At 45.0% G+C, this 27,317-nt stretch overlaps 1 protein-coding gene across 1 annotated transcript in view; it reads left to right on the top strand.

The window, feature by feature from the left end:
* Positions 1 to 27,317, top strand: part of ap2b1 (adaptor related protein complex 2 subunit beta 1) — a 249,959-nt gene that overhangs the window by 124,001 nt on the left and 98,641 nt on the right. The window contains exons 15-17 of the mRNA XM_070856807.1: positions 606 to 647; positions 4,966 to 5,112; positions 14,011 to 14,156. Of these exons, the coding sequence (XP_070712908.1) occupies positions 606 to 647; positions 4,966 to 5,112; positions 14,011 to 14,156 (335 nt within the window). The remainder of the gene's footprint in view (positions 1 to 605; positions 648 to 4,965; positions 5,113 to 14,010; positions 14,157 to 27,317) is intronic.

The raw sequence follows: 27,317 nt of genomic DNA, 5'->3' as shown, positions 1-27,317 counted from the left end.
TGTGGAATAATTAATTGCAACAAAAGCTTCTAGTCCACTGCTGTATGTGTGTGAACAGTCAAGAAGTGAGCACACACAGTCGGTGCATTGATCTGAATTCAATGAATTAAAATTAGACCTTTCCTAACTTTCGCTTTTTAAAAATCTTCTTGTTTTGTCTTTTCCCCCCCCCCCCCCCCCCTGAATGATTGTAAGTGTCTCAATGCTCTGGTCAGTTCCTGTTTGGCTTGCTGGAAGTGTGTACAGGTGGAATCCAAGGACTGCTCCAAGGTCTCTTTCCCCCTTCTGATTATTTCCTTCATTAATCTTGCTGACTGAATGCTTGGCTTGACTATATGGACATAAACCTAAATTGTATTTGGCCTATAATTCTCCCCGCAACCTGCCAGAAACTGTTGAAAGTAAATGAGTTGAAACTCATTTCAATCTGAAATAGATTTTCAGTTTTCGCTGTGCAAGATTGGTTTGAGGTGAATTGAAATTGGTCAGGATGTAGAAGCTGTCATTTTATTAATTAGCTCATGAATGCATTCCTTCCTTCACCTCTTGCTGTTTATATGCACTGCTTCCATTGACACTGATTCTTGTCTTCTATAATCTTTCAGCTTGGAGGAGATCTTGGAGGACCTACCGGTGGGAGTCCAGCGGTGAGTTTCTCTCCTAAAGTCGCAGGTGTATCACAGTTAAAGTTTGTGCGGGCTTGTTTTGATTTTTATAATTTTCCCTCTTGAAGATGCTGACTTTTGCTGCAGTATGATTCCATGAGCATCTCCACCCCATTCACGCAGGTAGTTCACCCAAGTGTCCAGTCTTCATGTGTGAGCCTAGTCCGTGAGTGTCGACGGGCTATTCACCATAATGTTATCACAGTGGAGACTAATCCTGTGTCACCTATTCCACATATAGGGGAAACTAGGTAAACACATGAGGGAAAAGGGAATAGATTGTGCTGATAGGCTTATATGAAGATGCGTGGGAAGAGGCTTGTATGGAGCATAAACACTGGCATGGACCAGTTGGGCCGAATGCATACATGCACTTTTCATCAGGGGCGACGAGGATAATAATCAGCAGTGGGAATCTCTTCAGGTCCTCTTTCTCTGCAGTTGGTTTCAAATTAGTGTCGACTTGCTAACAACCTGTTCACCCCCTTGGCCTGGGATGGGGCATGGCATGGCAAGACCCAAACAAGGGGAAAGGAATAAATTGCTTTAAATATTCATTTATATTCATATTACATAGAATGTACAGCTAGAAACGGGCCATTCAGCCCAACTGGTCCATGCCAGTGTTTATGCTCCATACAAGCCTCCTCCCACGCATCTTCATATAAGCCTATCAGCACAATCTATTCCCTTTTCCCTCACGTGTTTACCTAGTTTCCCCTATATGTGGAATTAGCAGTAGTTGGGAGTGAGTAATTGCAGTGTACGGTCTGCACCTGGGCAGGACTGGAACCAATGTCCTGTGGGGGGGGGGGGAAGTATTTGCTAGTGTTGTTGGGGAGGGGTTAAACTAATATTGCAGGGGGATGAGAACCTATGCAGAGAGACACAGGGAACTAAAATGGGGGCAGAAGCAAAAGATAGAAAGGAGAATAATAAAAGTGGAGGGCAGAGAAACCCAAGGCAAAAATCAAAAAGGGCCAAGTTACAGCAAAATTCTAAAGGGACAAAGAGTGTTAAAAAGACAAGCCTAAAGGCTCTCTGCCTCAATGCGAGGAATATTAACTGCGCAGGCAGCTATTAACGATTATGATATAATTGGGATTACGGAGACATGGCTCCAGGGTGACCAAGGCTGGGAACTCAACATCCAGAGGTATTCAACATTCAGGAAGGATAGAAAGGAAAAGGAGGTGGGGTAGCGTTGCTGGTTAAAGAGGAAATTAACGCAATAGTAAGAAAGGACATTAGCTTGGATGATGTGGAATCTACATGGATAGAGCTGCGGAATACCAAACGGCAGAAAACGCTAGTGGGAGTTGTGTACAGACCACCAAACAGTAGTAGTGAGGTTGGGGATGGCATCAAACAAGAAATTAGGGATGCGTGCAATAAAGGTACAGCAGTTATCATGGGCGACTTGAATCTACATATAGATTGGGCAAATCAAACTGGTAGCAATGCGGTGGAAGAGGATTTCCTGGAGTGTATTAGGGATGGCTTTCTAGACCAATATGTCGAGGAACCAGCGAGAGAGCTGGCCATCCTAGACTGGGTGATGTATAATGAGAAAGGACTAATTAGCAATCTTGTTGTGCGAGGTCCCCATAATATGGTAGAATTCTTTATTAAGATGGAGAGTGACACAGTTAATTCAGAGACTAGGGTCCTGAACTTAAGGAAAGGTAACTTCGATGGTATGAGATTCGATGGTATGAGACGTGAATAGGCTAGGATAGACTGGCAAATGATACTTAATGGGTTGACAGTGGATAGGCAATGGCAGACATTTAAGGATCACATGGATGAACTTCAACAATTGTACATCCCTGTCTGGAGTAAAAATAAAAAGGGGCAGGTGGCTCAACCGTGGCTAACAAGGGAAATTAGGGATAGTGTTAAATCCAAGGAAGAGGCATATAAATTGGCCAGAAAAAGCAGCAAACCTGAGGACTGGGAGAAATTTAGAATTCAGCAGAGGAGGACAAAGGGTCTAATTAGGAGGATGAAAATAAAGTATGAGCGGAAGCTTGCAGGGAACATAAAAACTGACTGCAAAAGCTTCTATAGATATCTGAAGAGAAAAAGATTAGTGCAGACCAACTTAGGTCCTTTGCAGTCAGAATCAGGTGAATTTATAATGGGGAACAAAGAAATGGCAGACCAATTGAACAAATACTTTGGATCTGTCTTCACTAAGGAAGACACAAATAACCTTCCGGAAATACTAGGGGTTCAAGGGTCTAGCGAAAAGGAGGAACTGAAGGAAATCCTCATTAGTCAGGAAATTGTGTTCGGGAAATTGATGGGATTGAAGGCCGATAAATCCCCAGGGCCTGATAGGCTGCATCCCAGAGTACTTAAGGAAGTGGCCCTAGAAATAGTGGATGCATTGGTGATCATTTTCCAACATTTTATTGACTCTGGATCAGTTCCTATGGATTGGAGGGTAGCTAAAAAAGGAGGGAGAGAGAAAACAGGGAAGCCTGACATCAGCGGTGGGGAAAATGGTGGAATCAATTATTAAAGATGTAATAGCAGCGCATTTGGAAAGCAGTGACAGGATCTGTCCAAGTCAGCATGGATTTATGAAAGGGAAACTAGTAGAGTGGACAAGGGAGAACCAGTGGATGTGGTGTATTTGGACTTTCAAAAGGCTTTTGACAAGGTCCCGCACAAGAGATTAGTGTGCAAAATTAAAGCACATGGTATTGATGTGGATAGAGAACTGGTTGGCAGACAGGAAGCAGAGAGTCGGAATAAACGGGTCCTTTTCAAACAGCAGGCAGTGACCAGTGGGGTGCCGCAGGGTTCAGTACTGGGACCCCAGCTATTTACAATATACATCGATGATTTAGATGAAGGAATTGAATGTAATATCTCCAAGTTTGCAGATGGCACTAAGCTGGGTGGCGGTGTGAGCTGTGAGGAGGATACTAAGAGGCTGCAGAGTGACTTGGACAGGTTAGGTGAGTGTGCAAATGCATGGCAGATGCAGTATAATGTGGATAAATGTGAGGTTATCCACTTTGATGGCAAAAACAGGAAGACAGAATATTATCTGAATAGTGACAGATTAGGAAAAGGGGAGGTGCAACGAGATCTGGGTGTCATGGTACATCAGTCATTGAAGTTTGGCATGCAGGTACAGCAGGCGGTGAAGGCAGAAAATGGCATGTTGGCCTTCATAGCTAGAGGATTTGAGTATAGGAGCAGGGAAGTCTTACTGCAGTTGTACAGAGCCTTGGTGAGGCCACACCTTGAATATTGTGTTCAGTTTTGGTGTCCTAATCTGAGGAAGGACATTCTTGCTATTGAGGGAGTGTAGCGAAGGTTCACCAGATTGATTCCCGGGATGGCAGGACTGACATGAGGAGATACTGGATCCAACTGGGCTTGTATCCACTGGAGTTTAGAAGAATGAGAGGGGATCTCATAGAAACATATAAAATTCTGACGGGATTGGACAGGTTAGAGGCAGGAAGAATGTTCCCGTTGCTGGGGAGTTCCAGAACCAGGGGTCACAGTCTAAGAATAAAGGGATAAGCCATTTAGGACTGAGATGAGGAGAAACTTCTTCACTCAGAGTGGTTAACCTGTGGAATTCTCTACCGCAGAAAGTTGTTGAGGCCAGTTCGTTAGATATATTCAAAAGGGTGTTAGATATGGCTCTTATGGCCAAAGGGGTATGGAGAGAAAGCAGGAAAGGGGTACTGAGGTTGAATGATCAGCCATGATCTTATTGAATGGCAGTGCAGGCTCAAAAGGCCTAATGGTCTGCTCTTGCACCTAATTTCTATATTTACTGCCGAGATTGATATCAAATCGTAAAGAACAGGAACAAACCGCTAGCCTTTTATGGATGTCAACTGAGTGCCAATTTTAAAATATAACTATGCTCATGCGTTAATATATATTACATCCTCAATCCTGGTACATAATCCTAATACCACTTAAAAATATCAGTAAAACCACATTCATCAAAGGCTGCAGGAGACTTTGCTGTCATCACTGCTGAATAAAGTCACTATTCATATATAATAAGGATCTTCCTGATGAACTTTTCCAAATGAATTGGCTAAAAATACAATGGAGCCTAATAGCATGAAATACCACCATAAATGCAAACGTGAGCAAATAAAATGTCTATTTAAAACTCTACGAATCCAGCCAACTCATTTCTGACTCGATTGCATTGGACCAGTTGGAGTAATTGAGGATTGGTGTGCAACTTTGCTTGCTTTGTGCAAAAATGCTCCCATGCTAAATGTTCTTGTACCATAATATATTCTTGCTGTAGGTTGGTCAAAGCTTTATACCTTCATCAGTGCCAGCTACATTTGGCCCATCGCCAACCCCTGCAGTGTCGAGCAGTGGCCTGAATGATCTGTTTGAGCTCTCAACTGGAATTGGAATGGCAGCTGGAGGCTACGTGGCACCAAAAGCTGTAAGTGACAATCACCGATCTTAATGGTACAATAGAAAAGTGGCACTATATCCAACATATTATGGGTTGTATCAGATAAAGGCTGATAAGGATCCTCACATTTTAGGAGATAATTAGCTTCCTGACTTATCTGGAAACCATTCTGAGTGAATTATTTTCTCTTAAATGACATTAGTCTCGATTCATGCAATAGCTCCTGTTGTCTGGAAAATTACATAAGGTGGGCTGTGCTGTTAAATGCAGGCTTGCTAGTATAGTGCACCATTTACATGGTATTATACCACTGTGGCAGTGTATTATTTCTCAGTAAAACCCCTTTTTTCCATCATCAGACCCCCATTGGATAATTGGCCCTACGTAAGCGATCTATCAATTTTTTTGAACGATAAGGGAGTCTAGGGTTATGAGGAGCAGGCAGGGAAGTGGAGTTGAGGCCAAGATCAGATCAGCCATGATCTTATTGAATGGCGGAGCAGACTCGAGGGGCCAGATGGCCTCCTCCTGCTCCTATTTCTTATGTTCTTATGTTTCTCTAAAAGTGTTGCAGTTGGTGTACTTCTGTGTCTGGCACACTTAAGATGTCACATTATATATGTTTTTTTTAAGTCTGTTTGACCTCTAATTGACCTGTGTCTCCCAATACCTATCTGCCTCTAATTGACATAACAAAGGCTTCTAATTAATATTAGGGGTCATATTTTTTTAAATTAAAGTAAATGAATCTGACCTCTTGTTGACCTGCTTAAGACCTGCCTGTCCCTGACCTGAGCAAGGCACAGCGATTCGACCTTTTGGCCTTAAAGGGCCACAGCAAGTTACACACAGTACAATTTTAATAGCCGAATAATGGCATACATTATACGGGGCCCACGCCAATGTACGCACAGTATACGCCAACGTAAGTGCCCCGCAGGTTCCACGTTTCCTCATGCTCAAAAACCCAGAACTTGCGATCTGTCAATTTTTTCTTTGACAGATCGTGCACACCTGCTGCAGATTCACTTTCAAAAGCAGGCATAAGGCCTTCTTTTACCAGCCTAAGGGTTAAAATAAATATTAATAAATGTTCTAAAATAATTTAAACAATCACTTACATTTAAAATTAGGCTAGGTTATTTTTGTCCCATTTTTTAAAAAAAAAGTTAGAATTTATTTTTCAAAAATTTTACTTTTTATTTTAAATGATTCTTTTTATTTCAGTGTCATGAAATTTTATTTAATAGGCGATTTATATTATGCTAATGGGGTTTCCATACGTAATGGCATTCCCATAAGCATAATAGGGATCCCCTTTGTCATTGGTTGGCCTGGTCTGCGTGATTCCAGGGATGCTTGTGAACCGCCTGTACTCCTGGGATCCGTGGGCCTTTATGCAGTAGCAGGCTCAGGAACGCAAGAGTCCGAAGCTCCAGAGACAGCAGGTAAGTACGGAGTTTTTTTGCGGTTCGGAGACGTAAGTGGGCCTCCGACCGCAATTTCCAGGCCAATACTTTTAGCATTACTTGGTATTATACTCTTGTCCTTATAAAAATTTAGTATTCACTTATGTACTGTGCATCACAAGATCTGCCAGCTATATATTAAAAAAAAAAGTTTTGAAGTGGTTTTGCATTTTTCTTCATCACATCATATGTTTTTTTCTAAAAAGCGGAAGAAAGGCAATAATTTTCGACTGGTTTCATTCTGACTTATAATTGACCTCCAGATCTGCTAAAGAGTAAAGTAGCCTCTAATTGACCTGAGGAAGTGACAGTAATTAGACCTCCTAGCCTTTCGGCAACACAGCAGGCTAAACACAGCTCCATTTTGGCAGCAGAATAATACATGTTTATCACCCCTAACCTTATCGGTGTGCTCTTCAACTTTGCTACAGGTGGTACAATCATAGAATGATACGGCATGGGAGGTGGCTGTTCAGCCCATCGCACCTGTACTGGCTCTTTGAAGAGTGATCCAATTAGTCCCATTTCCATGCCCTTTTCCCATAACCCTGCACATTTCCCCCTTCAAGTATTTATTGAATTCACTTTTGAAAGTTACTATTGAATTTGCTTCCACCAACCTTTCAGGCAGTGCGCACCAGATCACCACAACAAGGGAAATCAGGGATAGTATTAAAGCCAAGTAAGTGGCATACAAATTGGCCAGAAATAGCAGCGAACCCGGGGACTGTGAGTAATTTAGAACTCAGCAGAGGAGGACAAATGGTTTGATTGGGGCAGGGAAAATAGAGTACGCGAGGAAGCTTGCAGGGAACATTAAGACGGACTGCAAAAGCTTCTATTGATATGTAAAGAGAAAAAGGTTAGTAAAGACAAACGTAGGTCCCCTGCAGTCAGAATCAGGGGAAGTCATAACGGGGAACAAAGAAATGGCAGACCAATTAAACAAGTACTTTGGTTCGGTATACACTAAGGAGGACACAAACAACCTTCCGGATATAAAAGGGGTCAGAGGGTCTGGTAAGAAGGAGGAACTGAGGGAAATCCTTATTAGTCGGGAAATTGATGGGATTGAAGGCCGATAAATCCCCAGGGCCTGAATGGACTGCATCCCAGAGTACTTGAGGTGGCCTTGGAAATAGTGGATGCATTGACAGTCATTTTCCAACATTCCATAGACTCTGGATCAGTTCCTATGGAGTGGAGGATAGCTAATGTAACCCCACTTTTTAAAAAAGGAGGGAGAGAGAAAACAGGGAATTATAGATCGGTCAGCCTGACATCGGTAGTGGGTAAAATGATGGAATCAATTATTAAGGATGTCATAGCAGCACATTTGGAAAGAGGTGACATGATAGGTCCAAGTCAGCATGGATTTGTGAAAGGGAAATCATGCTTGACAAATCTTCTGGAATTTTTTGAGGATGTTTCCAGTAGAGTGAACAAGGGAGAACCAGTTGATGTGGTGTATTTGGACTTTCAGAAGGCTTTCGACAATGTCCCACACAAGAGATTAATGTGTAAAGTTAAAGCACATGGGATTGGGGGTAGTGTGCTGACGTGGCTTGAGAACTGGTTGTCAGACAGGAAGCAAAGAGTAGGAGTAAATGGGTACTTTTCAGAATGGCAGGCGGTGACTAGTGGGGTACTGCAAGGTTCTGTGCTGGGGCCCCAGCTGTTTACATTGTACATTAATGATTTAGACGAGCCGATTAAATGTAGTATCTCCAAATTTGTGGATGACACTAAGTTGGGTGGCAGTGTGAGCTGCTGAGGCTGCAGAGTGACTTGGTTAGGTGAGTGGGCAAATGCATGGCAGATGAAGTATAATGTGGATAAATGTGAGGTTATCCACTTTGGTGGTAAAAACAGAGACACAGAATATTATCTGAATGGTGACAGATTAGGAAAAGGGGAGGTGCAATGAGAACTGGGTGTCATGGTACATCAGTCATTGAAGGTTGGCATGCAGGTACAGCAGGCGGTTAAGAAAGCAAATGGCATGTTGGCCTTCATAGCGAGGGCATTTGAGTACAGGGGCAGGGAGGTGTTACTACAGATGTACAGGACCTTGGTGAGGCCACACCTGGAGTATTGTGCACAGTTTTGGTCTCCTAACTTGAGGAAGGACATTCTTGCTATTGAGGGAGTGCAGCAAAAGTTCACCAGACTGATTCCCAGGGTGGCAGGACTGACATATCAAGGAAGACTGGATCAACTGGGCTTGTATTCACTGGAGTTCAGAAGAATGAGAGGGGATCTCATAGAAATGTTTAAAATTCTGACGGGTTTAGACAGGTTAGATGCAGGAAGAATGTTCCCAATGTTGGGGAAGTCCAGAACCAGAGGTCACAGTCTAAGGATAAGGGGTAAGCCATTTAGGACCGAGTTGAGGAGAAACTTCTTCACCCAGAGAGTGGTGAACCTGTGGAATTCTCTACCACAGAAAGTTGTTGAGGCTAATTCACTAAATATATTCAAAAAGTAGTTAGATGTAGTCCTTGCTACTAGGGGGATCACGGGGTATGGCGAGAAAGCAGGAATGGGGTACTGAAGTTGCATGTTCAGCCATGAACTCATTGAATGGCGGTGCAGGCTAGAAGGGCCGAATGGCCTACTCCACCTATTTTCTATGTTTCTATAACCTTGTAAAAAAGAAATCCTACTCATGTTAGCTCTGGTTCTTTTACTCATTATCCTAAATCTGTGTCCTTGGTTTACTCACCCTTCTACCACTGGAAATCGCTTCTCCTTATTTTCTCTATCAAAACCCTTCTTGATTCAATCTCGCCATAACCTTCTCTTCTCTAAGAACATCCCCAGCTTCTCTAGTCCCCCATGTAACTGAAGTCCTGCATTTCTGGTACCATTCTGCTAAATCCTCTGCAGCTTTCACATCCTCCTTAAAGTGTGGTGCCCAGAATTGAACACAATACACCAGCTGGGGCCGAACCTGTGATTTATAAAGGTTTAGCATAACTTCCTTACTTTTGTACTTCACGTCGCTGTTTATAAAGCTAAGGGTCCTGTATGCTTTTTAACAGCCGTCTCACTATTTACCGTATAAAAGCATGGGCCTTACGCTAAACATCAGCAAGACAAAGGTCCTCCACCAGCCTGTCCTCGCCACACAGCACTGCCCCCCAGACATCAAGATCCACGGCGCGGCCCTGGAAGACATGGATAACTTCCCTTATCTCGGGAGCCTCCTATCAACAAGAGCAGGCATTGACTAAGAGATCCAACACTGCCTTCGGCCGCCTGAGGAAAAGAGTGTTTGAAGACCAGGCCCTCAAAACATTCACCAAGCTCATGGTCTACAGGGCCATAGTAATACCCGCCCTCCTGTACGGCTCAGAGACGTGGACCATGTACAGTAGACACCATAAGTCGCTGGCGAAATACCACCAGCGATGTCTCTGCAAGATCCTGCAAATCCCCTGGGAGGACAGATGCACAAACATTAGCGTCCTCGACCAGGCCAACAACCCCAGCATTGAAGCACTGACCACACTTAATCAGCTCCGCTGGGCAGGCCACATAGTTCGCATGCCAGACACGAGAGTCCCAAAGCAAGCGCTCTACTTGGAACTCATCCATGGCAAATGAGCCAAAGGCGGGCAGAGGAAACGTTACATGGACACCCTCAAAGCCTCCCTGATAAAGTGCGACATCCCCACTGACACCTGGGAGTCCCTGGCCAAAGACCGACCTAAGTGGAGATGTGCATTCGGGAGGGCGCTGAGCTCGAGTATCGTCGCCGAGAGCATGCAGAAATAAAGCGCAGGCAGCGGAACGAACAAGTGTCAAGCCAGGCTCCCTGCCCATCCTTTCCCTCAACGACTGTCTGTCCCACCTGCGACAGAGACTGTGGTTCTCATATTGGACTGTACAGTCGCCTAAGAACTCATGCTAAGAGTGCAAGCAAGTCTTCCTCGATTCCGAGGGACTGATGATGATGATGATGACAACTTGTCCTGCCACCTTCAAAGATTTGTGTACATACAACTCCTTGGTGTCTCTGTTCCTGCACCCCCTTTAAAATTGTACAATTCAGTTTATATTGTCTCTCCTCATTCTTCCTACCAAAATGCATCACTTTCCACTCCTCTGCATTAAATTTCATCTGCCACGTGTCTGCCCACTTCACCAGTCTGTCTATGTCCCCCTGAAGTCTATTATTTTCCTCCGCCCTGTTTACTACATTTGAGTTTTGTCTCATCTGCAGACTTTGAAATTAGGCCCTGTATACCCAGGTCCAAATCATCAATATATATCAGAAAGAGCAGTAGTTCCAACATCGACCCCTGGGGAACATCACTGTCTCCTCCTCTCCAGTCTGAAAAATAACCATTCACCACTACTCTCTGCTTTCTGCCCCTTAGCCAATTTGGTATCCCGTGGGTTTCAATTTTGCTCTCAAGTCTATTATGTGGAACTTTATCAAAAGCCATTTGAGAGTCCGTATACACATCAACCGCGCTACATCTAATCACTCTCCATTACTTCATGAAAGAACTCAATCAAGTTGGTCAAACACAATTTGCCTTTGATAAATCTGTGCTGGCTGCCATTTATTAACTAATTTTTTCAAGTAACAAAGAATTTTGTCTTGAATTATTGCCCCTAAGGCATATCCCCACCACTGACGTCAGACTGATTGGCCTGTAGTTGCCGCTTTATCCCCCCCTCCTTTTTTGTAACAAGGTTGTAACATTTGCAATCCTCTAGATCTGCTAGTAGTATAAATGTATTCCTGCCACATGGTGTGCAGTTGCATGGAAGGACTTACTTTTAACAGTACTGGTGGGTGGTAGAAGTTAAAAAGGAAATTGGATGTATATTTGAAAAGGAAAGATTTGCAGGGCCATGGGGAAAGAGCAGGGGAGTGCGACTAATTGGACAGCTCTTTCAAAGAGCTGGCACTGGCACGATGGACTCAAATCACTGATTCTATGGTGTCAGAAGATTTGACCGGTAAAATAACATTAGGGTTTGAATAAATGATTGAGCTGCTCTCGCTCTTCCCTCAGTGTAACATTAAACAGATTCTGTCTCCTTTCAAATCACTTCAAACTGTGATTTATTATTTATTTAAAACATAGTTACTCAGAAATAACCAATGTACACCATTTTGTACTAAAAAGATTCTAAGAGCATGAAATCTTGTGAATTTTAGAGTCCGTGTGAGAGCTGTGCTCCAGAGATTTTAGAATCCAAGATGGAATGTTCACTGTATCAAATAGTCATAAAGCACGATTCCGTGCTCAAAGGCACCCACCATGGTGTTATGATGATCCATCTTTCCAAGGGTAACTGGATAGGGGATCATTGCTCGCTATACAGCATACCTGTTAGTAACCAGTATTGTTCAAAAAAAATAATCCTGTTGGCACTAGCTGGATAATGCACAAGATATGGTCTCTTTAAACCACTTTATATGGGACTGAAGATTAGTTTAAGCAAAATTCAACAGTTTAAATTTGACTTTTTCTTCATTTTAACCAAGCCCACAAAGTTGTTGAGCAAACGCAATGAAAGGGGCGAAAAGTCAGTTTAGATTTAACTACTTTACGCAGAGGGTAGTGAATGCATGGAATGGACTGACCCAGGGATGCAGTGAGCTGATTGTATCAGCAAATTCAGGAGAGAGTTGGATACATATCTGGAGAAAAAGAGGTGTATGAGCGCTATTGTGGGATATATTTCCTAGGCACTATGATTGACCAGAAGAACCACAATGGTCTTTACTGGTCCTATGAGAGTTCATATCCTATTTTGGCTTCTTTCAGTTGTGATCAGCGTTATAGTGCAGTACATTTCATCATAATGCTGCAACCCAAACGTGTGTCCCATTGGTAGCCAACGCTCAGTCCTTATTGCCTCATCTGCTCAGTGGTCTTTACAGCTAGTCAATGGTATCCTTATCTAGGGAAAGCCGAACATCTGTGCATCTAACACTCATGCCGCTTAATGATAATCCATCCTTGGGAAACTTTGGATGTGAGGTATCATTTGGTTAGAATATTATCCTGTTACTTTTTGAAGTTGGGTGGAAATCCTTCCCATAACCTTCCATGATGTTGTCTGTGGCTCAGTGATAGCATTGTCGTCTCTGAGTCATAAGGTTGTGGGTTCAAGTTCTGAGGGACTGCTGTATTGTCGGAGGGTGCCGCTTTTTTGATGAGATGTTAAACCAAGTTTCCCCACTCATGTGGATGTAACAGATCCCATTGCACTATTTGAAGAAGAGCAGGGGAGTTGTCCCCAGTGTCCTGATCAATATTTATCCCTCAACCAACATCACTACGATCGTATTGCTGTTTGTGGGAGCTTGCTGTGCAGAAATTAGCTCCCACGTTTCCTACATTACAAAAGTAACTTCACTTCAAAAGTACTTAATTGGCTGTAAAGCACTTTGGGACGTGAGGTTGTGAAAGACGTTATATAAATGCAACACTTTTTTTTTTATAAGGAATGGATAAAAGTTACCTGCATCGAGATAGCTGTTGAGAATCATAAGTTTGATTCAGTCTCAACCCACTACCCATGGGCAGAAATCCATAACCTAGAACAACCCATAATTCATCAGGAGTTGGAAGGCCCACACAACCATGCCATTAAGATAGTTGGCAGCACTGGATCGAGTAACTGGATATGAAGAGGGAACGTGATTGATAATATATATCTCCCCACAAAGCTGGAATACAGTTTTTTAAGCTGTATGTGGACTGTTCAGCTTGCCATCCGGGTGAGAGTCTGTTGAGGCTAAGTAGTTCTAAAGTGGAGAAAGTGGAATCCAACATTTTAAATAGAAATTTAAACCAAACCTGTACTCCAGATTGCAAAATTAATTCTATTGATCTCATTTAAAAAAGAAAAAAAAACTTGGATTTACATAGCGCCGTTCACGACCATCGGACGTCTCAAAGCGCTTTACAGCCAATGAAGTACTTTTTGGAGTGTAGTCACTGTTGTCCCACAATCAGCGATGTGATAATTACCAGATAATCTGTTTTTGTTTGTGTTAATTGAGGGATAAATATTGGCCAGGACACCAGGGATAACTCCCCTGCTCTTCTTCAAAATAGTGCCATGGGATCTTTTCTGTCCATTTGAGAGAGCAGACGGGGCCTCGATTTAACATCTCATCCGAAAGATGGCACCTCCGACAGTGCAGCGCTCCCTCAGCATTGCACTGGAGTGTCAGCCTAGATTTTTTTTTTTATTGTGCTCCATTCCCTGGAGGGGGACTTGAACCTGCAACCTTCTGACTCAGAGGCGAGAGTGCTACCCACTGAGTCACAGCTGACACTGTATTATGATGAGGACAGGTGAGCACATTAATGTCATGCTTGGTGTGGATTGGAGCACACTCATATCATGCTTGATGAACCAGTTGATGGCACCCTCATTGTCTTTGTGTGGGACCTAACCTTCCTTTTCTTTTTCCAAGGTATGGTTACCTGCGGTCAAGGCCAAAGGCTTGGAAATTGCTGGCACCTTTTCTCGAAGGCAGGGTCACATCTACATGGACATGAACTTCACAAACAAGGCCTTGCAGCACATGACTGATTTTGCCATTCAGTTCAATAAGAATAGGTAAGAACCAACATTAGTGAACTATAAGCAAACAAAAAATAATATTGAATCAATTGTTCAAAAAGAAAATCTATTTTTATTTCCTTGTCTTCTCTCTTATTCTGTTGTCTTCGCCTGTCTGTGGTATGGTCCTGCAGGCGTTGGCCGTACTCCGGTATATTGCTCGCGGTACCATTCTTCATGTGTGAGCCTGGAGAACGACTATTAGCCAGCTATTCATCCATGTTGGCTATCACCAATCCAGCCCTTACCCACTGTTCCCACACACTTTACAACAGAGACCAGTAGGTAGCAATCAAGAGTAGGAACCGTGGCAGACCCCACCCCTCTCATTACCCCCCTCCCCCCATGTTACCATTTTAACTGGTACATACTTCAGAAGCTCAGGTATGATTCATTCCTTTATTATCTAATGAAGAGCTAAAGTTAAATGGAAAATGTCACATTAATAATCTGCTTTGCTGCTGGAAATGTAATTTTCAAACTAATGGCTTCTTGCTTCATGTAATGGTGTGACAATGTAATACATTCTCTCCATGCTGCTCAGCTGGGCAGACCAGGACAACCCTAATTCTGCTCTGAGTTAGCTGATCGCAGCCAGAGTTAAGATCTTTGGTATCAACACTGCTAGCTTAGGAAGCGTTAGCATATGTGTTGAAGAGGCCATTCTTCATGTGTTACCTTCGACAGGGAATGTCAGTAGACAGTCCCTTCCTTTTCTGGCTCACATGTCAGCTGACATCGTTAACGGTTCTCTCCCCTCAGGTACTGTCCCCCTCTCCTTCAGATCTGCTGTCATTCCCCCCTCTCCTCAAAAAAAAAAACAACCCTTGACCCCACTGTGCTTGTTAGCTTACCACTCCATCTCCAACCTCCCTTTCCTCTCCAAAGTCTTTAAACGTGTTGTCGCCTCCCAAATCCGTGCCCATCTTTCCCGCAACTCCATATTTGAGTCCCTTCAGTATGGTTTCCGCCCCTGTCACAGTACCGAAACAGCTCTCATCAAAGTCACAAATGACATCCTCTGTGACTAACAAAGGTAAAACTATCCCTCCTCGTCCTGTCTGCAGCCTGTGACCGGGGCCTTTGAACCGTTGCTTTCAGGAATAAAAGGGGATAAAGATTCTAGTGGGCTGCTGGGGGTATTTAAAAATCCAATGACAAGGTGTCTGACTGGGACAGTTAGCATGATATTCTTTCAGGAGGAAGAGACAAGTGTCACGGTGAATCTGAGCACTTAACTTGGGTTCGAATCTACTATGGGTTGATGGGAGGTGATGGGCAGCTTCTTTGCAACATGGTGGTAAGCATGATTCTAGCACATAGGGGAAATGTAATGCCATCGTTCTATCATCATCATAGGCAGTCCCTCGAAGCGAGGATGACTTGCTTCCACGCCAAAAAAGGATGAGTTCACAGGTGTTTCAATGAAGGACCTGAACTACATATTGAAGGGTGGAAGATGTCTGTGTCTGGATTTTTTTAACGTGGGGTGGCTGTTGCACACCAGCCACCACACGGGCTTGACAGAGCTGGGTCTTGGTCCAGTGGCAAGGGTTATCCAAGACGAATGGAGACCAGCTCTGCTGCACACATATCGCAGTGTGGGCTGGCCCGTGCTGCCCCTGGCCCCGAACTCACGCCTCCCCTGGGCCCTGATCACATCCCTCCACTATGAAAGACTGCCGGATAGCTGGTGTGAGAAATAGAAATCGGACTGGTGCAGTAGGGGGTGTTCTTCTGAGATTGGGGTTAAAACACCAGAGCAAAGTAGAGGGGGGCTTTAGTTTGCATTTGATGTGCTATACCTACCCTGGCATTGTTTGATGTTGGCACTAGGTGGAAAATGTTCCATTCTGCAGCACTGAAACTCCATAAACATTAATGTTGATGTGTTTGTAGCGGACGTGTCTTGGTGGCAGAGATTAGAGTTCTTCAGTTAGGATCTCCTAAATGTGTCCGATTTTGACAGTGTATGAAGGATGTCCAAATGAAAGATAGTTTGCCTCCAAGGGTCATCAGTCTTGGAATGATGGCCATCTTTCACACAGCAAGATCGTTCCCACCATCCCCTTTGGGCTTACTGTTTTCTTTTAGTTTAGTTAGGAATTTTATGATGAAACCATTAGAGCTTGGCTTCAGGTCAAAGTTAAACTAGTACCATCCACAGGCCCTGGAGCTCCTTGGAGAGCTGGAGCAAGAGTTCAGATGTGTGGTTGGACAGCATAATGCCATGATGCAAATTTTATGGGCATGTCTTGCATGTCATTTCCCTTATACAGTCAAGCGAGGAAAAGTAGGTAATGATATGTGGAAAAATGCCATCAATCAAAGGCTCAAATCCCTACAGGGTATATAATTTATCAAGATAGATTTTAAGATGCAAGAAAGAAGTGCAAACTATATAGAACCTGGACCCCTCCCTCTGACACATTGCACTCTCTCGATCTTTTCATTGGGGACTGCCGAAGTAACATCGGCCGTCTGAATTTCTCTGCTCCCCTCACTCACTCTAACTTACCTCCCTCTGAGTTTGCAGTGCTCCATTCTCTCAGATCCAACCCCCAACCTTGTCATCAAACCTGCTGACAAGGGTGGCTTTGTTTGGGGAACCGACCTCTACCTTATGGAGGCTGATCACCAACTTTCTGACACCTCCTTCTACCCTCCCCCTGGACCATGACCCAACTGTTTTACTTGTTTCTCCTCTCTGCCCAGATTTTGAGCATTTATAAATCAGTCATCACAGTCTAAGCATGAAACCACATAAGCTGAACTAAGAGTTAGATGTAGTCCTTACTACTAGGGGAATCAAGGGGTATGGCGAGAAAGCAGGAATGGGGTACTGAAGTTGCATGTTCAGCCATGAACTCATTGAATGGCAGTGCAGGCTCGAAGGGCCGAATGGCCTACTCCTGCACCTATTTTCTGTTTCTATGTTTCTAACTGCTGAACATCAAGTCATCGTTTCCAAGACTTTCACTGACCTCACCTCCTCTGGAGATCTTCCCTCCACGGCATCCAACCTCATAGTCCTCCAAACCTGCACTGCCCGCTTCTACCTCCTTCCCAACATCCACAGACACGGTTGTCCTGGTAGACCCATCATTTCAGCCTGTTCTTGCCCCACAGAACTTATTTCTTCTTATCTCGACTTTTTTTTTTCTCCCCTTGTCCAATCTCTTCCCAATAACATTTTGCCCTCTGCCATTCAACAGTTTCCAGTTTCCTGGCCCTAACCGTCTCCTTTTTACCATGGACGTCCAATCTCTCTACACTTCCATCCCCCACCAGGAGGGCCTGAGGGCGCTCCGCTTCTTCCTCGAGCAGAGGCCCAACCAGTCCCCATCCACCACCACCCTCCTCTGCCTGGCTGAACTTGTTCTCACATTGAACAACTTCTCCTTTAACTCCACTCATTTCCTCCAAATAAAGTGTTGCTATAGCAACCCCATGGGTCCGAGCTATGCCTGCCTTTTCGTTGGATAGGTGGAACATTCTTTGTTTCAGTCCTACTCCGGTTCCGCCCTCACCTCTTTTTCCGGTATATTGATGACTGTATCGGTGCTGTTCCCTGCTCTCGCCTTGAACGGGAAAATTTCAATCACTTTGCATCCAATTTCCACCCTTCCCCTGCTTTCACATGGCCCATCTCTGACTCTTCCCTTCCCTTCCTCATCTTCTCTGTCTCCATTTCTGGGCTGTCAAGCAATATCTACTATAAGCCCACTGACTCCCACAGCTATCTGGACTACACTTCCTCCCTCCCTGCTTCCTGTAAGGACTCTCTTCCATTCTTCCAGTTTCTCCGTCTCCATCGCACCTGTTCTGACGACGCCACCTTCCACACCAGTCCTTCTGACATGTCTTCCTTTTTCATGAACTGAGGATTCCCCTCCGCCGTTGTTGACTGGGCCCTTGGCCGTTTCTGTTCCATTTCCCACACTTCTGCCCTTACCCCTTCCCCTCCCTCCTAGAACAACGACAGGATTCCCCTTGTCCTCACCTTCCATCTCAACAACCTTCACATTCAGTGGATCATCCTCCGCCATTTTCCACCACCCCGAGCATGATCCCACCATGAAACACAATCAGACAAATTAAATGGGAGTTGTATCAGAATCCAATATTTTCTCATTTGATTAACTATCTTAGTTCAGCTTATGTGGTTTCATGCTTAGACTGTGATGACTGATTTATAAATGCTCAATCTCTGGGCACAGAGGAGAAACAAGTAAAACAGTTTGACTGGTTGACATTTGACAGTGCCTTGTCCATCGTGTTTTGCAAGACTTCATGGAATGTGAATTTGCTAATATCTGTGGACGTATGTTGTCTCGTTTCTCTTGCTGTGATTCATCTGACTACCTCTTGTCAAAGGCCATTTATAAAATAAAACACTGTTTGACACTTGAGTTAATTTTATTCCAAGGCGAGAGCTCTTTCCTGCACAACTGTCCGCATTTTAAATTGAAGTAACGTTTTGTGCACATCTCGGATATTTATAGATTTCAGATATGTAGACTATATTTTAAAAGATGCTCAAGAAACTGTCTGCTAAGTGCGCACAAAAGTAGTCATTATTTATGGAATATTCACGACCTGAATTCATGTTGAAATCCTGTTATTGCTTCTCAACATCAAAATTGCTGGTGTATTTTTAGCAACGAGAGTTTTTTGCAAGGCAACCATTTCCCAACTTGTTTCTTTGTTGTTTTTGTATCTTCACACTCCTCCCTTGGAGAATAGTATGAAGTAGGCTGACTCGCAGGCAGGCTGACAGTCTGACAGGCTGCAACATAAACACGCCTCCCCTGGCTGTAACCATCTTCATACCAACCAACAGGATGTTTAGTCTTTTTAATCTCTTTCAACCTCACAGTCCCACGAGCTGTCTGCGCTCCTCAAATTCTGCCCTCTTATAACTGCTCAACCAGTGTTGGCTGTGCCTTCAGCTGCTTGGGCCCTAAGCTCTGGGACTCCCTCCCTAAATCTCTCCCCCCCCTCTACCTCTCTTTCCTCCTTTAAGACGCTCCTTAAAACCTCCCTCTTTAACCAAGCTTTTGGTCATCTGCAGTAAGTTCTTACATGGCTTGGTGTCAACTTTATCTGCTTTGTCTTATAACACTGCTGTGAAGCACCTTGGGACGTCTTACTACGTTAAAGGCGCTATATAAATAAAGGTTGTTGTTATAGTCTTTACAAGGGTAGTGTCTTGTGGACTCCCACAACACATACAATGAGGGGGGAAACCCACACCCACGGATGTGAGTATCCTGCTGATATCAACACAGAATGTGGAGCCAGAACTCGGGTCTCCCCTCACAGCAGCTGTCTGGAGCCGAGTTCAAACCCTGCACCTTCTGACTCAGAAGCAGGGATGCTTACCACTAAACCGAAGGCTGTTTCGCTCCTAAATTGGTGCCAGCCAAGTACTCCGCAATAAGACGTGACTGATGGTTCACAATCCGCACTCATGATTTAAAAGGATGTCGGTGCAGACACGTGTCTAAGCCTGTCACTGATGTCAGCTGAGCACTTCTAACTGTCTGTAGCCTGCCTGAAATATCCTTGGGTGCATTTAAACTGTCAGTTTAGCATTGGTGCACAGCAATTTTTGCTGCTCACTAAAGTCAAAGGGGCAGCGTAAATCTGGGGCTAATTTAATTCTGGAGTGCAGCGGAGTGAGACTGCTTGAAGGGGTTAATCTTGTGGTCTGTTCAGGTTGATACCACATGGCGTGTGAATCCAGTGCAGTATGAAAATTGGTTTACAAAAGTGCTTATCACATCCACTGGTCACTTTTTAAACCTGCCTGACATGAATTTAAAGAAAGGAAAGACTTAGATTTATATAGCACCTTTCGCAACCTTAGGATGCCCCAAAGTGCTTTACAGCCAGTGAAATACTTTTGCAGTGTAGTCGATGTAATGTTGGAAAAGTGGCAGCCAATTTGCGCACAGCAAGCTCCCACAAACAGCAACGTGGTAATGATTATATAATCTGTTTTAGTAAGGAATATATATTGGCCAGCCAAGCAATGTGAAGGTATAACTGAGGATTTTGAATTATTTCACACCCTGGGAAAGTGCTTTGGTGGCCATTATATGAAGTGGGCTCTGGTACCTTGTATTCAATCATGTGGTGACCATTGTAATCAGGAAGAGGTACCAAAGCTGGATTTTTTTCTCCCTTTCTACCCCCAGGTTAGTAAATAAATTGTAGATCTTCTGCTTCCACCATAGCTGAGAGCAGCTAGCTCAGCCCAGACCCGACCCAGGAGCAGACCTGGGCCCTTTTTCTCTTGATGTTTTGGTTGCACACTGGCACTGTGTTTACCAACTGAGCCCTGAACACTTCAAACTAAAGCCTCTTAGTCATCACAACGGAGTGTTTTTTTGTGCTAGGTTTCACTTTAGAGCATTAAACTGTACCGCTCTATAGTAGCGATGATCTGTCAAGATGGCTAAAACCTCTGCAATGCATGATTGCAGGCAGAGGTATTTTCCCTTGGGGAGATCTTAAATGTCAGCTGTAGCCATTTGAGTTTAGATATTCAAGTTAGCCTCTGCCAGAATAGTCATGCCTGGCTGCAACATCGTTTTTCCTCAAGTAAACGTTGATGTAGATTATTCCTTATATGGCAGCAGTAGTAACTTGAAGACTCAACTAAATTATTGTTACATTAATAATTATGACACAAGAGCAAGCATGTTGTACCTCTAATGTATGATTAGATCAACCTTGTTTTTACTATGTTTGTGCTTAACTTAGCCCTTTTGATTGAGAGTTTTCCGTAACCAAAATAAATATGATTGAACAATATGTTGTAATCATCTGAAAGAAGCTTTAGACCCAGCCTGTTTCAACAGCAATCCTTGTTCGCATTTGCTGTTATTTTATTTTGTGGAAATTATCACACAAAGGGGACTGTTTGGACAGAATAATAGAAAGCAGTACCCCTCAGTGGTTTAGGTAATGAGTAGCTGAGGTCTGCCGACCAGGAACATCCCAGTTTTAATCCATGGCTTGTGCCTGCGTAGCATCGGTAGGATAGCTAGAAATAGCTTTAATGGACCTGGTTTAGGCATTGGCAGGAGAGCTACCATTAGCTTTGATGGGCCTGCTTTAGGGAAAGGCAAAATTGGCCAGGGTTGCTATCCAGCGTAGCAGTCAAATAACTTGTCAAGACTATACAATCCAGGACTATACGTTAATAGCTACTAACTAAGAAACTGGAGAGTACCTGTGAAACTACCCAACAGAGAAGACCATGTGGTGTTCATTCCAAATCCGGAAAAGTATTAGGCTGGACCAATGCACAGATATTAGTTTCCTTATTGTTATTGTTGAACTAATAGCTCTAACAGGAATACGCCCAGTCCTTTTTTAAAATCTACCATGGTTTTCGGTCGCACCGCCATGCTGGTAATCGATTCTACAGTTCCATTACACACTCAAAAAAACTGTTACCAAAATGTCCTATTTCCATTGACTCCTTTAATTTGAAAACGGTGTCCCCATGTCCTTGGATCCTGTGCCCAGCAATAGAACTCTGATGAATCCAATTCTCCATTCTGCGAAAATTGCCCATCACTTCTCCCATCCTCCTCCTCCTCCAGTGAGGTAAGTCCCATGGTGGACCAGTTTTCCTCATAACTCAGCCCTCACTGGACTCCTGTCAACAATCTACATCTTTCCTGTAATATGGAGACCAAAACTCAACACCGTGCTCCAGGTGAATGAAGCCTCACTAAGGCCAGCTACAACTTCAATATTGCTTTCTTCGATTTAGCTGTTCATCCCAATATTTTATTTCCTTTCTTGATTCTCTTTTAACAGTGAACACTGTTACCTCAAGCATGTTATCATATAATGTGCACTCCACATTCTCCCTTCTACCTAGTCTCATGACGTGACACTTATTTGTGTTAAATGTCATCTGCCACACCTCCACCCATTGACCAAACCTGCATTTTGGATTATCACACATTGCTTAACATCATTAGTCACTGCTCCCAACTTGGTGTCATCTGCAACCGTGGACATTTTGGACAATATTCTATCCTCTAAATCATTTCAAAAAATGATGAACATTAGCAGGCCTAAACTGATCCCTGTGGAATACCACAGGCAACTGTTTCCACTGCTTCCTCCCTGTCTACTGACTCCCTTGTTGTGTCTACCTTTCATCTGTGCTTTTGGTCCAGCCTAATACTTTACCTTTTATCCCACGGGCAAACACTCAGTGAATCGGCCTGTTGTATGGGATAGTGTCCAATGTCTTTCTGAAATTTAGATGGATAACATCCACTGCCTCGCTCCCATATACCAGACCTAAGACCTCCCCCCACCCCCACCCCTTCCCCATCTTTCAGGAGTAAAAATAGTCTCAAAATAATTTATTAATTTTGCCACTTCCCTGACCTCCTCACTGCCACTGGTAAATAGCACAACATCCCTCGCATCCTTCTTTTGTACTGATCTATTTGTTAATATTTTCTGCTAAATTTCTTTCCTTCTATCTTTGTATCTCATTAGCCTTTATACTCTCCTCTGCTGGATTCTGCAGTTTTCCTTATTTTGGTCCTTTCCTGCAAATTTTAGAACTTTCCATGTCCTTTCTCCCTAATGTCTCTTTCCTTCTATTCTGTTCCGAACACAGATGAGGCTGTGCACACAGGGAGGTTAAAGTAATAGTGACCTCAGTCTTTATTAAGACACTCCAGAGTGAGGAACAGCCTGAGGGGCCGTCTTATATACAGTGCTCCCAAGGGATGCTGGGATCCCTTGGGACTTCAGGGGGTGAGCTCCCTGGTGGCGGAACATGGGAGTGCATGCTTTACAGATACACATCATTCCACCGCTCCCCCAAAGTCAAAGTGAAAACTATTTACAAGGTGAGGCGGTCGGGAACCTTTCTTTCCCTGGTGGACCGCATCGGTACAAATGTCTGTTCTGGTGTGTTGGCTGTGCCCTCGCTGGGCTGGCGTGTTGTTGGCCCTGCAGGGCTGCTAGGTGAGCCTTGCTGGGCTGTTGGGCGTGATGGGTTCGATTTCCTGGTCCGGCGTGGTATCATTGACCCTTTGGGTGTGTGTTGTGGGCTCGAAAAAGGTGGTGTCTGCTGTGGGTTGCTCAGGGCAGTCTGTGAACTGCAGTCTCGTTTGGTCCAGGTGCTTTCTGCAAATTTGTCCATTGTCTAGTTTTGACTACAAACACCCTATTCCCTTCTTTAGCTATCACCGTGCCCGCGATCCACTTGGGACCATGTCCATAGTTTAGCACATAAACAGGGTCATTCAGATCAATTTCCCATGATACAGTGGCGCGACCATCGTTTACATTTTGTTGTTGCCACCTGCTCTCTACCTGATCATGCAGGTTGGGGTGAACCCAGCGAGAGTCTGGTTTTAAGTGTCCTTTTCATGAGTAGCTCAGCCGAGGGCACCCCTGTGAGCGAGTGGGATTTCGTGCGGTAGCTGAGCAGTACTCGGGACAGGTGGGTTTGGAGTGAGCCTTCTGTGACTCGTTTAAGGCTCTGTTTGATGGTTTGTACTGCCCGCTCTGCCTGCCCATTGGAGGCTGGTTTAAACGGGGCCGAGGTGACATGTTTGATCCCATTCCGGGTCATGAATTCTTTAAATTCGTCACTGGTGAAACATGGCCCGTTGTCACTGACCAGTATGTCAGGCAGGCCGTGGGTGGCAAACATGTCCCTCAGGCTTTCAATGGTGGCGGTGGCGGTGCTTCCCAACATTATCTCACATTCAATCCATTTTGAAAAAGCATCCACCACCACCAGGAACATTTTACCGAGAAACGGGCCCGTATAGTCGACATGGATCCTCAACCATGGTCTGGAGGGCCAGGACCACAAACTTAGTGGTGCCTCTCTGGGCACATTGCTCAACTGAGCACATATGCTGCATTGCCGTACACAGGATTCTTAAGTCAAAGTCGATACCGGGCCACCACACGTGAGATCTGCCGATCGCTTTCATCATTACTATGCCCGGGTGTGTGCTGTGGAGATCCGAAATGAACGTCTCCCTGCCCTTTTTTGGTAGCACTAAGCGGTTACCCCACAACAGGCAGGCTGCCTGAATGGACAGCTCGTCCTTTCGCTGCTGGAACGGCTTGATTAGCTCTTGCATTTCAATGGGGATGCTGGCCCAGTTTTTTTTACTAGGGACAGCAGAGGATCTTGGCTGGTGCAAGTCCTAATCTGGCGGGCCATGACAGGTGATTTAACATTTTCAAACGCTTCCATGACCATCAACAAGTCTGCAGGCTGCGCCACCATCAACAAGTTTGCAGGCTGCGCCATTTCCACCCCCGTGGTGGGCAATGGTAGCCGACTGAGAGCATCCGCACAGTTCTCGGTGCCTGGCCTGTGGCGGATACGCTGACAGCGCGAGTGCCTGCTTTGTATGTGGGCTGAGGCATTAGTATTTATCCCCTTGTTTTCAGCGAACAGGGATGTGAGGGGCTTGTGATCGGTTTCCAGCTCAAATTTGAGGCCAAACAGGCACTGATGCATTTTCTTTACCCTGAACACACACGCTAACGCCTCTTTCTCAATCATGCTGTAGGCCCTCTCGGCCTTAGACAAGCTCCTGGAAGCATAGGCGACAGGTTGCAACTTCCCTGCAACGTTAGCTTGTTGTAATACATGCCCGACTCCAAACGACGACACGTCACATGCTAGCGCAAGTCTTTTACACGGGTTATACAATACAAGCAGCTTGTTGGAGCATAAAATGTTTCTGGCTTTCTCAAAAGCAATTACTTGTTTTTTTTTCCCCATACCCAGTTCTCACCTTTGCGCAATAACACATGTAGGGTCTCTAAAAGGGTGCTTAACCCCGGTAGGAAGTTACCAAAATAGTTGAGGAGTCCCAGGAACGACCGCAGCTCCGTGACGTTCTGTGGCCTGGGCGTGTACCTCTGTCTTGGCGTCTGTGGGCCGAATGCCGTCCGCCGTGATCTTTCTCCACAAAAACTCAATTTCTGTTGTCATGAAGACGCATTTCAACCTCTTCAGCCGCAGCCCTACGCGATCCAGTTGCTGGAGAACCTCCTCTAGGTTTTGTAAGTGCTTGGCGGTGTCCCGACCCGTGACCAATATGTCATCATGAAAGACCACCGTGTGTGGTACCGACTTGAGTAGGCTCTCCATGTTTCTCTGGAATATAGCTGCAGCCGACTAAATTCCAAACGGGCATCTGTTGTAGATGAACAGTCCCTTGTGCGTGTTGATGCAGGTGAGGCACTTCAAAGACTCCTCCAGCTCCTGCTTTATGTAGGCCGAAGTCAGGTCGAGCTTGGTGAACGTCTTGCCTCCTGCCAGTGTCGCAAATAGGTCGTCTGCCATAGGTAGCGGGTATTGGTCCTGTAGCGAGAAACGATTAATAGTTACTTTATAATTGCCGTAAATCCTGACCGTGCCATCACTTTTGAGTACTGGAACAATCGGGCTGGCCCACACGTTGAATTCCACTGGGGAGATGATGCCCTCACGTTGCAGCCATTCCAGCTCGATTTCAAATCTCTCCCTCATCATGTGAGGTACCGCTCGCGCTTTGTGAATGGGTCGTGCCTCTGGGACCAAATGGATCCGCACCTTCGCCCCGGAAAAGTTTCCAATGCCTGGCTCAAAAAGGGAAGGAAATTTGTTAAGAACTTGGGTACATGAGGCCTCATCGACATGTGATAGCGCTCGGATATCATCCCAGTTCCAGTGGATTTTGCCCAGCCAGCTCCTTCCAAGCAGTGTGGGGCCATCGCCCGGGACAATCCAGAGTGACAGTTCATGCACCGTGCCCTCGTAGGTGAACTTGACCATGGCGCTGCCCAGGACAGCGATGAGCTCTTTGGTGTACGTTCTCAGTTTTGTGTGGATGGGGCTCAGGGCTGGTCTGAATGCCTTGTTGCACCACAGTCTCTCAAACATCTTTTTACTCATGATGCATTGGCTAGCGCCAGTGTCCAGTTCCATGGCTACGGGTAAGCCATTCAATTTTACGTTTAGCATTATAGGTGGACATTTCGTCGAAAATGTGTGCACCCCGTGTACTTCAGCATCTGCCTCCTCTCTCTGAGGCTTGAAATTGCTTTGATCCACCATGGACTGATCTTCCTCTGCCACGTGGTGGTTAGCAGGTTTTGCAGAGCTTGCAGCTCGTTTGCAAGCTCATTGGAGGTGCCCCATTGTTCCACAGCTCTTGCGGCATGAATAGGCTGAATGGAAGCCTCCACAATGCCAACAAGGTGTGAATTGCCTTGCATTCATCCTTTGTTGGGGAATCTGAGTCATCTGGGTCACCTGAGGCCTGCTGACAGTTGCAGACTCGGGGTTTCTGCCCTGTACATTTCTGCTCGCAAACACAGTTCCAGTTATGAACATTGCTAGCACTTGAGTGCTGAGAGATTTGTTTGGTGTTATCACTGGTGGACATAAATGCCTGTGCTATCGCAATGGCCTTACTGAGGGTCGGTGACTCTACAGTCAAAAGTTTTTGTAGGATGGTCTCGTGGCCAATGCCCAGTACAAAAAAGTCTCTGAGCATTTGCTCCAGGTAGCCATCAAACTCGCATTGTCCTGCAAAGTCACCTTAGCTCGGCAACGTAGCTTGCCACTTCCTGACCTTCAGATTGCTGGCACATGTAGAACCGATACCTCGCCATCAGCACGCTCTCCCTCAGGTTAAGATGCTCCAGAACCAGTGTGCACAGCTCCTCAAACGACTTATCTGTGGGTTTCACTGGAGCCAGAAGATTCTTCATGAGGCTGTAGGTCAGTGCCCCGCAGACTGTGAGGAGGACCGCTCTCCTTTTTGCAGCGCTTCCTTCTCCGTCCAGCTCGTTGGCTACAAAGTACTGGTCTAACCATTCGACATAGGCTTCCCAGTCCTCACCCTCCGAGAACTTCTCCAGGATGCCCACAGTTTGCCGCATCTTTGCGTTGGATTCGTATACTCGTCGCCACTTATTGTGTTCCTAACACAGATGAGGCTGCACACAGGGAGGTTAAAGTAACAGTGACCTCAGTCTTTAATAAGACACTCCAGAGTGAGGGGCCGGCTTATATACAGTGCTCCCAAGGGATGCTGGGATCCCTTGGGACTTCAGGGGATGAGCTCCCTGGTGGCAGAACATGGG

The sequence above is a fragment of the Pristiophorus japonicus genome, chromosome 16 (genome assembly GCF_044704955.1).
Source record: "Pristiophorus japonicus isolate sPriJap1 chromosome 16, sPriJap1.hap1, whole genome shotgun sequence".
NCBI lineage: Eukaryota > Metazoa > Chordata > Chondrichthyes > Pristiophoridae > Pristiophorus > Pristiophorus japonicus.
The sequence above is the reverse complement of the archived record's forward strand: the minus strand, read 5'-3'. Positions and strand labels throughout refer to the sequence as shown.